Raw genomic sequence first — 16,143 nt, 5'->3', positions numbered from 1 at the left:
CGACTTGACTCGCCGAGTCCAAGAACAGACCCGCCGAGTCCAAGGCATTCTTCATCAGACTCGCCGAGTTGTTCTTCCAACTCGCCGAGTTCCTGCCCAACTTCATGCTACTTGTCGAGTCCACTCAAAGGACTCGCCGAGTCCATTTAGATCTTCATACATGCAGAGGACTTTTCAGTCATGCATAGACTTCAAACTGTAGATTTGACCTTCCCAAGCCTATTCCTCACGTAAAGTTGCAAACTTTACGTGTAGAGAAGGAGATTTAGGCTAAACACACCATAAACTAGGGTTTAAGGCAAGGAGGCTCTATAATCAACTGAAGGGCACTTACTTTATGCTTTACCAGGACAAAATGAGCATAGATCCGAAGTAGCAACCTCAGATCTGGCTTCTAACTCATATGAATATATAAACATGGCTTAAAAGCCCCAAAACTCATAACTGGAATATATCTAGATGAAGGAAACGACTTAGTACCTTCAATAACTTTGAAAGATTCCACAAGCTCTGGATCTAAGGCTAATCCTTGAAGCTTCAATGATTTCCCTCTTCCCTCTTCCTTCAAATCACCCAAAAAATGGCTTAGAAGCTTGAAAAAGTAACAATGAGGCTTAGGGTCCGGTGTTATGGGTTAGAGAGGCAGTAAAGGAACCTTAGGGAAGAGAAAGAGACGCTTAAATAGGCTCCAAGTACGGGATTTAGGGTTTTCCTCGCTCAGACCATACTTGCCGAGTCCCCTTAGCCGACTCGCCGAGTCGGTCACTAATCCTGAACCCGGATCCCGCTCGGACTCGCCGAGTTTTGCACTGGACTCGACGAGTTGACCCCTTTGACTTAGGGTTTTATTTCCTTCTTGGGCTTCCTGACCTTGGGTGTTACAAAAACAAAACACTTTATCAAGTTCTTTCGAATACACCAACCACTTTCTATCATAAGAGTCGCCATTTCTTAATTTACGAACATAAAATTCGCAAGAAAAATGTCTACCTATTGCATCTTTTGGAAAAAAATTGTTATTTTCAATTTCCCTAATAGACCATTTTTCTACAAGCAAATCTTTCATTTTTAAATCTAACTTATCCCATACTCTTAGATTAAAAATATTAATATCACTAGATTTATCAACAAAATCATTATTTTCAAGATCATTAAATTTTTTAATAGGTTCATTAGAAGTTTCAATTGGACATTTAGAATTATCAACAAAATCATTAGTTTCAACATCATTAGAATTTTCATAATTATTTTCACTTCTAAAAAAAAACTTATTTAAAGATCCTTGTAATTTATTAGTAAGATCTTGTTCTCTTTGTTTTCTTTTTCTATTTTGAGCACATGATGGTTGTTTCTAGGAAACATATTTAAACTTCACAAAAAAATTAAAGTAAAAAATGTAGTAACAACAAAGAAGGATACAACTTGAAGTTACTTAGCAATCCGTATCCACAACTTGAAGTTATCAATTCGTATCCACAACCTAAACAAAAAAGGAAATAGTATCCTTTAGATTTTCATAAATTAATCTAACAACATATTATTCAAAAATAAAAAGCACATAATTTTTTCAACTTCATAATTTACATATTAATATTTATTTCCTAATTATATATAACAAATTATTTAGAATTCAGAAAACCATACCATTATTAAAAAAAAAATACAACAATTTTTTAATATAAGAATTTCAAAATCATCATTTACATATCAGACTTTCAAAAATCAGAATTAAAAAACTTAATCACTTTAGCAAATAGCAAACTATATACATGCAGTCATTCAGAATCAGAAAAATCAAAATAGGAATTCACATATCAAATTTCAGATTATATAAAAACAATAAAAGTTATTTTGATCATAAATCAGAATAATTACAAGAAATAGAAAAAAAGAATTACCTAGAAAATTAATGAAGCTTAGATTGCTTAGTGTAGTTCACGATGAACAAGACTGCAACCTTGATCGAAATTTCACTTCACTGGGCAGTAAGCTATATAAGAAAACTGAAATTTCATAAATTTTAACCAGTAATTACTATTAGATTTTCGAAACTTTAAGTAGGTTATGCAAGAAATTTGAAAAAAATAGATAAAACTTACTGGATTACAGGATTAGGACTTCTGGAGGACAAATTCAATCAATCCCAATTTGGCACCTTTGAATCTTCACTTTAACACAACATTTTTACTGCAATAGATAAACTATTAAAGCTTTAGAGTAGTAGAGGTCGATTAAGAAAGAAAGAACATAGGAGAAGCTAACGAGAGAAAGGGCGAGAGAAAACCGAAAGCTAAAGTGGACGAGAGAGGCAGAGAGTGATGACTGGTGTGCGATCGATATAGCCATAGAGTGATAGACGAGATGATTTTAAATTCTAATCGAGTAGTCAACGGTCCTCTCCATTCTCCAGAAGGGACGCCCAACGCCTCATGTTCTTCATCTTCAGTTGGCATGTGTTTTAGATCGAAGAAGAATTGAAGAGTCACCATGCGTCTGTGTTGATCGCGCTAATTAGGTCTCCATCGGCTGTTGCGCGCCTGCCCTTATGTCTTCACATGATTTTAGTGGACTAACCAAATAGATGTAGCCCAACATACAATAATACTATAACATGCTTTAAATTGATGCCCCACTGCACCTTGATGCCCTACCCAGCTCGACCTAATTATTTTCTTTTAATTAAACATGACTGAATCAATAACTATCATACATCCTCAACTTATTTTCTTTTAATTAATTTAGTCGAACAATTTTGAAGCATAAATTATCGACTCTGAGTTATTTTCTTTTAATTAATTTAGTCGAACAATTTTGAAGCATAAATTATCGGCCACCGTGAATAGGAGGCAAAAGGCGTCGGAGACTCATGTAAGTAAATAACAGTCAGCACCTAAAAGTCTAAACCCTCCCTTTTCCTGACAGTTCGATACAATTGAATTTGTTGGGGACGACGGCGACGGTAAAGATTTACTTAAATCGATTTGATATATGTTCAGAGCTCCGACAGTCAGTGGTGGTGGTGGTGGTGTACCTTTAACATCCATCACCACTCAATCACCAAACCCGACAGATATGGGGGATCAGAGCCACCACCGAGCTGCCGCTGCCAGGGCTTTCCAATTCCACCCGGCACGACCAGCCATCATCGACCTCTTCAATCTATACCTCGGTGTACGTTACTTTCTTCTACATCCACACCAAATTTAACGAACCTTACGCTTTGCTAATTGCCAATGATGATGTTCATTACCATGGAATAATCAATTTCTTAACTCTTTTTTTTTTTTTTCTCGATATGCTTACATCCCCCGCAATGTTTTCAGTTTATGTTACTCCATCAATTTCTGAAAATTTTGTTTTTACATCTCAAATTTTGCAGAGAAGTGGCCGCGAAAAGTCAGACGATTTGGTCCGAGAACCTCCGTATGTTTAACTCTCTTTACGTTTCAGTTTCAATGAGTAATAAAAGTTTGTTTGATACATGGATGTTGATGATGAGATTAACTACAGGAACAAGACACAGAAACGAGTTACTGCTCTCAACCGAGACCTTCCTCCACGCAATGAACAATTTCTTCTAGATTTTGAGCAGCTTCAGAACCAATTTCCTGTAAGTTTCCATAAAACTTATAATCAACTTTCATGATCCCTCCATATTTTTGGTTGCCTCATCTGAATTACCTTTTCAGGATCGTGAACAATTACGCACTGTGTCAGAATCTGTACTTATCTCTCTGGTTATCCAGTGTAGTAATCATGCACCAAGGGCAGAATTTATTCTCTTTGCTCTACGTAATTTGTACACCATTGGTTACATAAACTGGGATACTTTTCTACCATCTCTTCTTTCTGCAGTTTCATCTGCAGAAATGTCAGTCAGTATCTCGTCTACAGCTTCACCACCTCCACCTGTCACCTCTACATCTTTATCACAAACCGGAATGTTACCATCAACCACAATCCCCAATTCTTCAAACTTTCAATCTTCAAGTCCAGCATCCCCTTTAATATCTGTTCATGGAATCGGTTCCCCATCTCAATCAGCAAATGAACCATCAACAACAGCTATATCACCTGTAAAATCATCAGACATGAACAATGGCCAGATGTCAAGAAGTAATGTATTAACAAGAGACAATGCTATAAGCAGTTTGAGACAGTTGTGTTGCAAGATTATCTTTTCTGCATTAGAAGCCAACTTAAAACCATGTACACATGCTGATATTTTCAACCACATGATGAATTGGCTAGTTAACTGGGATCAACAGCAACAAGGGAGTGATGATGTTGATGGAATAAAATCATGGAAACGAGATAAGGCGTTGTTTGAATGGCTTCACAATTGTTTAGATGTGATTTGGCTTTTGGTTGATGATAACAAATGTCGTGTGCCTTTTTATGAATTAGTAAGAAGTGGACTACAGTTCTTACAAAACATATCTGATGATGAAGCACTTTTTACACTTATTTTAGAGATTCATAGAAGAAGAGATATGATGGCTATGCATATGCAAATGTTGGATCAACATATTCACTGTCCAACTTTTGGGAATCAACGCCTTTTAGCTCAGGCTACAACTACTATTTCAGGTGAAGCAGCCATTAATATGAGATATTCACCTATTACATATCCAAGTGTTCTTGGAGAACCTCTTCATGGAGAGGTGATTACCTTTTCTTTATTAATTTTCTTTTGATGTTTATCTGGATAAAGTGTTGTATACATAAGACTTAATGACCATTTTACCCTTGTATAGGACATTGCTGTATGTATATCAAGAGGAAGTCTAGATTGGGAGAGAGCTCTTCGATGCATCAGACATGCTCTTAGATGCACTCCAGCACCTGATTGGTGGAGGCGTGTCCTTCTGGTTGCACCCTGTAACAGACAACACCCACAAGCACCTACCCCTGGTGCTGTTTTCACTTCAGACATGATCTGTGAAGCAAACATTGATAGAATTGTTGAGCTCTTAAGGTTGACCAATTCAGGTAAAAGCTTTTGACTTTTGTGCTTTACCTAGTTATTAACCCGTGCTTTTAGTTTTGACTGTTTTCCAATCTTTTGACTTGATGCAGAAGTAAACTGCTGGCAGGAGTGGCTTATCTATTCAGACGTATTCTTTTTCCTTGTGAAAAGTGGTTGCATTGACTTTGTTGACTTTGTTGACAAGTTAGTTATACGTTTATCTGAAGATGATCACCAAATTTTAAGAACAAATCATGTCACATGGTTGCTTGCACAGATTATTCGTGTTGAGCTTGTGATGCATGCTTTAAATGCAGACTCTCGAAAGGTAACATGTCATATGTAGTAGATAAAAGGCAACCATTAATTTGATTTTAATCATTTTACATCTTACTATAGATGGACACAACAAGAAAGATTTTGTCATTTCATAAAGAAGATCGAAGCTCTGATCCTAACAATCCCCAAAGTATCCTTCTTGATTTCATCAGCAGTTGTCAGAATCTTCGCATATGGTCATTAAGCTCTTCTAGTAGAGAATATTTAAACAGTGAACAGCTTCAAAAAGGAAAACAAATCGATGAATGGTGGAGACAAGTAACTAAAGGTATATAGCAATCAATACATAACTCATAACATTAACAATTTCGTTACATATTTGAATGTTGTTATGATATTTTTCAGGGGATCATATGATGGATTATATGAATCTTGATGATAGATCAATTGGGATGTTTTGGGTTCTGTCTTATACAATGGCACAACCTGCTTCTGATACAGTTATGAGTTGGTTAACATCTGCTGGACATGCAGAATTACCGGGTCCCAATCTACAATCAAATGAGAGAATCTCAATGATGCGTGAAGTTCATCCTGTTCCTATATCTTTGTTGTCTGGATTTTCAATTAATTTGTGTTTGAAGCTTGCTTTTCAGATGGAAGAAGCTATGTTCTCTGGAGAGGTATTATCCGTTATTATTTTTCCATGAATTGAATTCGTTATAAAATATTTTCTAAATCATGTTGTGATATTTTGATCTTTTGTATAAATGCAGCATGTGCCAAACATTGCAATGGTTGAAACATATACTAGATTGCTTCTCATTCAACCTCATTCGTTATTTCGTTCACATTTAAGTGTAAGATAACTAAGTTTTTCATTGATATTCACGCTCTAAATTCTAATAATTTATAAAATTTGCAGCATCTACATCAGAGGAATCCATCTATCTTAAACAAACCATCTGCTACTCTTTTAGTCCTTGAAATTCTCAACTATCGTCTATTTTCCCTATACAGGTATCAACTAACTTATCCTCCTTTTTTATTTAATTTTATACTTAAACTTCATATACCCATTCATTTTAGGTATCAAGGAAAAAGCAAGACATTAATGTATGATGTCACCAAAATCCTCTCAACCCTAAAAGGAAAACGAGGAGATCATCGCGTGTTTCGATTGGCTGAAAATCTATGCATGAATCTCATTTTATCATTGCGTGAATTCTTCTTCGTGAGAAAAGAAGGAAAGGTCAGAATATAATCTCATAATAGTTGACTTTTTGACTTTTTTTTAAACTTCAACCAACTACAGGGTCCCACGGAGTTCACGGAGACATTGAATCGGATCACTGTAGTGAATCTTGCTATAATTATAAAAACACGTGGAATTGCTGATGCTGAACATTTGCTTTATCTTCAAACAATGTTGGAACAAATATTGGCAACAAGTCAACACACGTGGTCAGGGAAAACCCTTAGGTACTTTCCACCTGTTCTATGTGAAGCATTGATTGGAAGAATGGACAAGCGGGGCCTAGCAATTCAAAAATGGCAGCTGGCTGAAGGAACTGTGATTAATCAGTGTACACAGCTCTTAACTCCTTCAGCCAATCCTACTTATGTCATGACTTATCTTAATACAAGTTTCCCTGAACACCGAAGATATTTATGCGCTGGTGCATGGGTTCTCATGCACGGGCATCCAGAGAATATTAACTCCGCAAACCTCGTAATTCGTCTTCTTCTTCTTCTTTTTTTTTTTTTAGTCTTTTTCGTTTATTTTGGTCATAAAGTTTTTATGTTAATAGGGACGTGTTTTGAGAGAATTTTCCCCTGAAGAAGTGACTGAGAATATGTATGCCATGGTGGATGTCCTACTTCATAATATGCAATTGGAGCTGCAACATGGACATCCTTTGCAGGTTTCACCAAAAAAAAAAAAAACTTGCTTTTATGCTTAATTGGTATTTAATATTATTATTTGTTTTACTAATTTGATTTGAATTTATTAGGATCTTATAATGAAGGCATGTGCAAATCTTGCATATTTTATTTGGAACCATGAGTTGCTTCCATTGGACATTTTGCTTCTGGCATTAATAGACCGTGATGATGATCCACATGCTTTACGTATAGTGGTATGTAACTGTAAATATTGGATATTCTAGTGGCGTTTTGTTTTGTTTTTAATGTGCATTAAATGGTGTATATTTTTTTTTTCAGGTTAATTTACTTGAAAGACAAGAGCTTCAACAAAGGATAAAATTTTATGTTGCTAATCGTGGAAAGCCCGAACATTGGCTTCAAACTGGAATTTTCAAACGTATAGAATTACAAAAAGCTCTTGGCAATCATTTGTCATGGAAAGAAAGGTGAAATTACACATTTAGTCCCTGAGCATAGCTGATTTTTGCAACTTTGGTCCCAAAAAGTTTTCTCTTGCGGTTTTGGTCATTTTTTGTAACGGTTTTGGTATCTGTTCCAAGTAAAATTACTATATTACCCTTTATCTTATGTTTTTGCAGATATCCCACATTTTTCGATGACATCGCAGCACGTTTACTTCCCGTTATACCCCTGATCATCTACAGACTTATCGAAAACGATGCTGCAGAAGCTGCTGATAGAGTTCTTCAATTCTACTCAACTTTCCTCCATTACTACCCTTTAAACATCACATTTGTACGCGATATTCTCGCGTATTTCTACGGACATCTTCCCGCAAAACTCATCTTCCGAATCCTCAACGTGCTCGATATCAAAAAGGTACAACAAATCCCAACCTAATTTCAATATTTCATCACTCCTTTGACCAAAAAAGTCAAAACCTTTCAGATGCCATTCTCCGAGTCATTTCCGCAACACGTCCACTCATCAAACGCCATGTGTCCGCCATTGGACTACTTCGGGTCTCTTCTATGCAACATCGTCCACAACGTCATCCCCCAATGCAAAATGGACACGTCAGCAAACGGTATAAAAAGCAACCGAAATCCAACCGTAAGTCAAACCGGGTCAACCAACACTTTCGAAGGTCAAAAAGCATTCTACCAAATCCAAGACCCCGGGACCTACACTCAACTAATCCTGGAAACCGCAGTTATTGAAATTCTATCTTTACCTGTAACAGCAGCACAGATTGTAACTGCATTAGTTCAAATCATTATTCATATTCAACCGACTCTTACTCAATCTAACCATGGTTTGCATCAAGCTTCCACTAGCTCCGGGCAGGGTTCTGCCCTGCCCACATCACCTTCGGGTGGGAGTACAGATTCTTTGGGCAGATCGAGACAGAATAGTTCTGGTTTTCTTTCGAGATGTGGTTATGCAAGTCAACAGCTTTCGTGTTTGATGATTCAAGCTTGTGGGTTGCTTTTGGCTCAGCTTCCTGGTGAGTTCCATGTGCAGTTGTATGCGGAGGCGTCACGGGTGATTAAAGAGAGTTGGTGGCTTTCGGATGGGAAGAGATCTGTTAGTGAATTGGATTCTGCTGTTGGGTATGCTTTGTTGGATCCTTCATGGGCTGCTCAAGATAATACCTCTACTGTTATTGGTAAGTTACAATTTGTTAAAAAATAAAAAATTGTTTTTGATTAATAAAATATATTTATTATGTTTTCAGGAAATGTGGTGGCTTTGCTTCATGCTTTCTTCAATAATCTTCCACAAGAATGGTTGGATAAAACACATCTCCTTGTAAACCATTTACGCCCTATAAAATCAGTAGCAGTGCTCAGAATAGCCTTCCGTATTGTGGGCCCATTGCTTCCAAGATTAGCAAATGCTCATAATTTGTTCAGCAAGGTAAAACTTTCCACTTTCCAATTTCCATATATACCCTTCTGAAACTTTCAAAAAAGTATTAATGTTATAGTGATTTGGGTACACAAGATTCTTTCTGAAAGGGTATTTTTGTCATTTTTTTTTCTAGACACTCGAATTGCTGTTGAACATGATGGTGGATGTTTTCGGGAGGAACTCTCAGCCATCAACACCTGTTGAAGCTTCAGAAATCACTGACCTTATTGACTTCCTGTAAGATTTTATTCAAATATAGTTTTAATAATTCTTGAAATTAAAATGTGATTTTTTTTAATTATTTTTTTTCAGTCATCACATCGTGCATTATGAAGGTCAAGGAGGCCCTGTGCAGCCAAATTCAAAAGCAAGACCAGATGTGTTGGCTTTATGTGGAAGAGCTATTGAAAATTTAAGAACAGATGTGCAACATCTTCTTTCTCACTTAAATACAGATGCAAATGCTTCTATTTATGCTGCTACTCATCCAAAGCTTTTTCAGAGTCCATCTTGAGGTTAGGGGTAGATTTGGAAATTAACATTTTCAGTGTAACTGTGATGTACAGTATTTATTAGATAAAGAGGTTCAGTTCACTATAACATTATACGGAACAATTAATGTAATCAGGTGTCTTATTATTATTAACATAAAGGATTAAGATCTAAGTAGAACAAATGTCAAAGCTATTACATAGAATCAACAAATGCCATCACACCAAGAAAAATGAAAGGCTAAGTAAGGGATTGGATAGCTACTTTATGCAAATTCAATCATTGAGTTTAATGTCTCAAGATTTGACATTTGATATGTAGTTTCTATTTGATGTTGTACACATTGCATTTCTAAATGTCTGTTCATAGTGATAGAAGTTTAGAAAATATATTGGAAAACTGATTTTGTATTTAATTATTTAAATTACGAGTTAATTGATGACAATTATACCATTTGATTCAGTACAATCCGATAAATAACTAAGTTTGTGATTATAACATTCATTCATTCAAAACAATTGTAGGATGATAGGCTTACCTTTACAAACTGATACCCGAAGTCCTTACCCTACTTGAGAATCCATAATTTGATTTTCTCATAGCACAATGTTTTAATAAGAAAAAACCCGATTATAGCATTGGCGGATGGTTTTTAGGTTATGGTTTATAACTTTAGAATGGTTAAATGCATCGAATAACAACCAACTTCAATTGATATATTAATTTAGAATCCTACTTTCAAAACCACTTATTTCATTTTTTTCAGTTCCAGTTACTTATTTTTCTAAAAGTTTAATTTTAATTTTTTTCATTAAAGCATTTACTATGAAAGTATAACGTTATAATGGGGCAAAACTTGAAAACAATCACCTAAGTATAGCGATGTACTTTCGAAGTACAAATATCCTGTGGTAGGTAATTTTTTGGGGTTTTAGTCCAAACCACGATTTTTTTAGATTGATGGTCATTTTGAGCTAGTTTTATTGCGTTTTTGATCCCTCTGAAAAGTAACATGACTGTAATACCCTTGAGTGATTTATTTTTCATTTATTTTTCATTTCTTTCATTTTTCTTAAAATCTAAATACTTATTTATTTATTTAACTAATTAAAAAAATAGAAGTCTCTCTCTCTCCCTTCTCTCTCTCTCTCTCTCTCCCCTCTCTCTCTCTCTCTCTCTCTCTCTCTCTCTCTTCCATCCCACCATCTTTCCTTCCCAAAGATTCGATGATATCTTCGGCCAACCACCATTGTTCAATAGTCTTGAAGCTTTCGATCTTCTCCTTCACTTTATTATCAACCTGGGTCTTCAATAGTAAACTCTTTTTGTTCTTCCCCATCGTGAAAGCCAGAATCAATTTGTCACCCACATCGACATCTTTCAAATTGAGCAAAACAGAAACCGGATCGTATACACACACGGTCTTCTTATTAGGGTTATGATTGGTAATGGTGAAATTGAACTTTAAGGTGAGTTTATCCGACAAAAGTGTGGTTTAATTGGTAGAAATTGAGAAGGGAGGCTGCCTGAGATGCAACACCAGTGAAGTGATTGTTTGAAATTTCTAGCTTGAGATGCAACTCCATCTGTCACAATTAGAAATTTTGTGCCTTGTAACTTCAACACTTAAGTAAGAATTATGAATCTAGGACATGAAAGCATGCATGATGCTTACTCTATAACAACAAATTTTCAATCAAACACTTCATACAAGCACTACAAATAGTCAACAAGCAATTGGAAACCCTAGAAGTTCTTGTTTAGGTCCATTTTGGACTAGGACTTCCTTATTGGGCCCAATGGACCAATAAACTTCCAATTTGACTATCTTGGGCTTAGAACCCTTAAATGGGCTCTAATTGGACCCACTTCCAACTATTTCACTATTTTGGGCCATATTGGGCCCAGAGTGAAATAAATCAAATATTATGAACTATTTTGGACCATAATTAACCTAAGCAAGCCTAATAAAGCATAAAAATCACATTTATATTTTTATAGGACTAACAATCCTCTAACTTAAGAATAATATGGGCCTTGGAGCAAAAAGCCCAAAAATTCCCTCTCTCCCCTCTCCATTCTCGGCCCAAGGCAAACCCAAGAAGAAGGGTTGACTTATGCTAGCCATCTCATTGTTATATTGTGGGTAACTAGGCTATTATTCATCATGCATCCAAGCCTTACTCATATTTCCATGCACTCTCTCTTCTCTTCTAGATTCTCGGCCGAGAGCTCCCAAGCACACACACTTCATCCCATTTTTATTAAGCAAGCTCTCTCAAAGAACACCCTCACCTTTCTTCATCAAATTTTCGAGAATCAAGAGCTTTTCAAGGAGGTTTTTCCCACAAACACATCATCTAAGGTAAGTTGATGACTAATCCATGATCTAGCTACTTCATTTCATCAAAATCTCTTCTAAATCTATTCCAACTTGTGATCATGCACCTTAGAAGTCACTAAACTCGAGATCTACCAAGAAGACTTGCTAGGATCGAAATTTTCTTCTTTTCTCTCTTCAAAACCGAAACTACAACTCAAGGTGAGCTTCATACCCCCTATTTTTCGGTTTTTATAAGTTTTGTGGGGGGAGAATACAAGCAAATGTGTAGATCTATGAGTATATGTATGGTTTGTGTGATTTCTATGCTTATATATATGTTCTATGTGATTGTGGTGTTGGATCTAGTCAAAATGAGCTTAGAAACCGAGATCTACAATATGTTGAATGAAATAAGTACAACTTATATTATTTCATACAAATCAATTCTAGAAAAATACCCAAGTTGGTTAATATGAACCTCTTTGGGCTTAAAAGCCATTTTTGGGCTCAAAATGCTAAAAATATAAAACTAAAGGGCCCAAAATGACAAAATACAAATTCTGAGGGTTGAGATGAGTCAAAACAGATTCAAAAATGTGTTTTCTGAAAATTTACTCTTTTGAAGGATTAATATGTGAATTTTTAAACATAATGGGCCAAAAATGAACATTTCGGCCCAATAAGGCCCAATTTGCGAGATTTTCAAAATAGAGGGGCTGAAACTATACTTTTCTGTAAAACAGGGGACTACTAGTGTTCCAAGTCCATTTCAAGGGTTAAAAATGCTTTTCACATATAAAAAGGACCAAAGATGCAAAAATTTTCTATTGTGGGCCAAAAGTGTAAAAATTGCGAAAAATTGAGGTTTCAGCCGAGAAAACTTCATTTTGAGGGACTAAAACTGTTTTTCAAATAAATTTGAGCTGAAAAATTCCCTTTCTACAAGTTTTGATACTATAGTGTCAAGAAAAATGGTTTAAGGACTAAAATGGAAATTCTATCGTACAAAGGGCCAAAATTGTAATTTATCCAAAAGAAAGGGGTTGCAAAAAGAAAAATCCTAGTGTTTTGAAATAATAAATCTGTTATAATAAAATACCAGTACCACGACTACCGGCGAAATATAATACACCTTCAACACCAAAATCGTTACCAAACGAATTGATTCGGTCTCGAATCCACAACGAATCCAATAATAATAATATGACGATACTTCAATACACACGCGGAAATTTCGGGAAGTCAATGCACACGTGGGAATACACCAGACGTCGATACACCATCTTTGGGCCCGAAACTTTCAAATCGTGCTTGTTGGGCCTAGCTAGCCCAATGACATGATCTTTAGGCTCGAAGGAAACTCGCTTACATGCTGTTGGGTCTTATATGACCTAATTCCGTGTAAAAGGACTTTCAATGACTTTTGTGCTGTTGGGCCCCAAGGGTCCTTTGGTACCACTAGTAAAGTCGAGAATTCACAAATGCGGGTCGGGCCAAGGGCTCTTCGCATTCACGATAGCCTTGAACGACTTATGGAAATATCGGGGTTTCGTACCCTCTTTCCTCCTCGGTTGTGGGGCTATGAGAAGTCGGGGTGGTTGGATTAAGTGAATAATACGGACGACGCCTAAGGAATCGTTTGTATAGTTGTAAACTAGTCGTTTTCATTAATGTGTGTTTATAACAATTCACAATCCATAATTAATCCAATGTCACCTGGAATCATCAAATACACACGTCGCAACGGTACAACAAAATATAAAACGCGTAATTCAAAGTGTTAGGAAAACATCGGGTTTTCCTAGGGTTTTCAATTCATACACCTACGAGATGCATACCAAGTATAACAATTTTTTATTACATTTATAGAAACAAACAAGCATACTTACGGATCTTCACACTTTTCATACAATATTTTTTTTGCCAGAAAATATCGAATTTTCTGACGGTTTTCAAAACAATACAAAACATTATATTTCAAACATTACTTATGAACTCACCAACATTTCATATGTTGACGTTTTTCAAAATGCTTGTATTCTCAGGTAACAGGTAAATCGAAGGGAAAAATGTACTCAGTGATATCTTGTTGTTTGTTTAACTAGTATCGAACAATCTACTTTTGGTAGGGCTGTTAAATCGGGCAGTCGTGTCGTGTTTTTGTCTGACACGACACGACACGACAATGTTTTGTATAACACGAACACGACACGACACGATGTCGTGTTTTTTTTCATTAACACGAAAACGAACCAATTAAAACACGACAACACGACACGACACGATAAAGATAATATTACATAACTATTAGTGTATTTCATTCATACTTATAGATATATAACACGACAAAAACGACAAACACGAAAAACACGACAACCACATGCTTAATCGTGTCAATTCCGTGTCGATTTATGAACACGAACACGACACGACACGACATCGTGCTTTTTAATCTTGACACGAAAACGACACGAACACGAATTCGAATTTTGATTTCGTCCCGATTTCGTTTCGTTTCGTGTATTTTTGTCGTGTCGTGTCATAAATTGACACCCCTAACTTTTGGGAATATATGTTTTGAAACAATGTACTAAATGTAAATACTACCAGTTGTACTATTCCAATGCATGGTGATGAATGATGTTATGTTTCATGTATATTCACTGTGATGATATTCAATTGAGTCACAACAGCCCTCGGACGTTTCCGTCGTCTGGTTCGGGGGTGTGACACCATCGGAGTTCACATCACTGTCGTCTCCACTTCCATTTGAATGCCTACATTCTCCAAGATCACAGTTCCCAATGTTATCTCCCATATTTCCATTCTCCCCAACAAACCAATTAGGATTCCATCTTATTTAGGTTTATCGATTTTCAAACATGATTTAAATTATCAGATGGGATTTGTTTTTTTTTGGTTTGGGTGAGAGTTTCAAACGGTTTCAATTTTTAAGAAGCTTTTAGAATTGTTTTTTCTTTTCTGGAGGGGTAATCGGAAGCTGATCATGTCCATGGTTGAAGGGTTTCACCAGAGGGCGTCATAGGTGAAAGGCAGACTTCATTTATGATGGTGGTGGCGGTGGCGGCTACGATGTGCAGGTAACGAAGGGTGTTGAATATGGTGGGTTGGTGGCTGGTCGGAGGTGATGAACAATGGCGTTTGGCCGAAGATATCACGGAATCTTCGGAAGGAAAGACGGTGGGATGAGAGAGAGAGAGGAGAGACTTTTATTTTTTTTAATTAGTTAAATAAATAAATAAGTATTTAGATTATAAAAAAAATGAAAGAACCAAGGTATTACAGTAATTTTACTTTTTAGTGAGATCAAAATCACAATGAAACTTACTCAAAAGACCAATCCAAAAAAGTTAAGATTTTAATTAAAACCTCAAAACATTACATACTATAGGTACCAATTTTGCAATTTTGTCAATAAGAAAAAAACAGTTATAACTTTGTATGATGGTTTTAAGGTAACCTATATATGGTTTATGGTTTTTTGGCACGCTACGTATGGAGCACATCGAGAAAAGACGTACTACTTTTAACCAATGATATTATATTTAACATTTCTAAAATTAGGTTTAAAGGCGCAAAAAAAAAGTAACTAACCTTTATTCATTTGTTAGTGTTAATAGCTATTGTAAAAGCTATACATACATGTAAATCCGTTGTGTAGGTTTTTGTATTTGATTTTACTTGTGTTATTAACTAACCTCTTATTTCTCTTTGGGGTTAATTTTCGGATCTATTTATAGTTTTCAGCGTTGCAACGACGTGGTAATGCCTTTGCCATGACGTGGTATCAGGTTTCTGTATTGGTCACGAACACGTAAAACGATAGGGGGAAAATGTGAAGAATTCAGAATTTATACATGGTATGACGCGCCTATACGAAGGGTGTGAAGTGCCTTTCAACACTATTCCCGGTTTAGCCATTTTTCATCTGGTTCAGCTCCGGTTTCCTCATTTTGCATTCCAAGTGCGAATTAATTGCAATTAAACATTTTAAAGCATATTAAGTATCATATATCTTAACATATAATATTTTAGATTAAATTTATTAAGATAATAGCCTAAAATGTTTAGTTAAATAAGGTCATCTTGGCGACCCAAAACATCTTCCCACCTATAGACATAAGATGTTAGAAGAGTTTCAACAGAACAATCAAACACCACCTTAATGTAGATTTAGGTGGTGTTTGTTTTTGAAAAGGTAAAATGTTTTCTGTCTTTTTCCATGTTTTGGAATAAAATGTGGACCAAAAATCTT

The 16,143-nt window shown here is 35.8% G+C and overlaps 1 protein-coding gene across 1 annotated transcript; it reads left to right on the top strand.

Annotated features, from left to right (window-relative positions):
- Nucleotides 1–2,758: 2,758 nt before the first annotated feature.
- On the top strand, nt 2,759–9,718 carry LOC145036506 (mediator of RNA polymerase II transcription subunit). Its single transcript, XM_078984964.1, has 20 exons — nt 2,759–3,171; nt 3,380–3,423; nt 3,511–3,610; nt 3,690–4,664; nt 4,758–4,992; nt 5,080–5,297; nt 5,369–5,576; nt 5,654–5,931; nt 6,025–6,108; nt 6,174–6,268; nt 6,338–6,500; nt 6,564–6,980; nt 7,060–7,173; nt 7,264–7,389; nt 7,475–7,623; nt 7,777–8,017; nt 8,087–8,807; nt 8,877–9,058; nt 9,186–9,289; nt 9,365–9,718. Exons 1-20 carry the CDS (start codon nt 2,989–2,991, stop codon nt 9,564–9,566), a joined length of 4,839 nt encoding a protein of 1,612 aa, XP_078841090.1. The 5' UTR covers nt 2,759–2,988; the 3' UTR covers nt 9,567–9,718.
- The last annotated feature ends 6,425 nt before the right edge of the window (nt 9,719–16,143 follow it).

This window comes from Lactuca saligna, chromosome 3, assembly GCF_052625555.1.
Source record: "Lactuca saligna cultivar CGN05327 chromosome 3, ASM5262555v1, whole genome shotgun sequence".
In the NCBI taxonomy this organism is placed as follows: domain Eukaryota; kingdom Viridiplantae; phylum Streptophyta; class Magnoliopsida; order Asterales; family Asteraceae; genus Lactuca; species Lactuca saligna.
This window is presented reverse-complemented; position numbering and strand designations above follow the sequence as displayed.

Bases quoted from the DNA above. Each gene is read 5' to 3' on its own strand.
- LOC145036506 (XM_078984964.1), top strand. From the start codon at position 2,989: ATGTTCAGAGCTCCGACAGTCAGTGGTGGTGGTGGTGGTGTACCTTTA. The intron at 6,501-6,563 runs GTCAGAATATAA...AACCAACTACAG, and splicing joins TCGTGAGAAAAGAAGGAAAG to GGTCCCACGGAGTTCACGGA. The intron at 9,059-9,185 runs GTAAAACTTTCC...TTTTTTTTCTAG, and splicing joins CTCATAATTTGTTCAGCAAG to ACACTCGAATTGCTGTTGAA.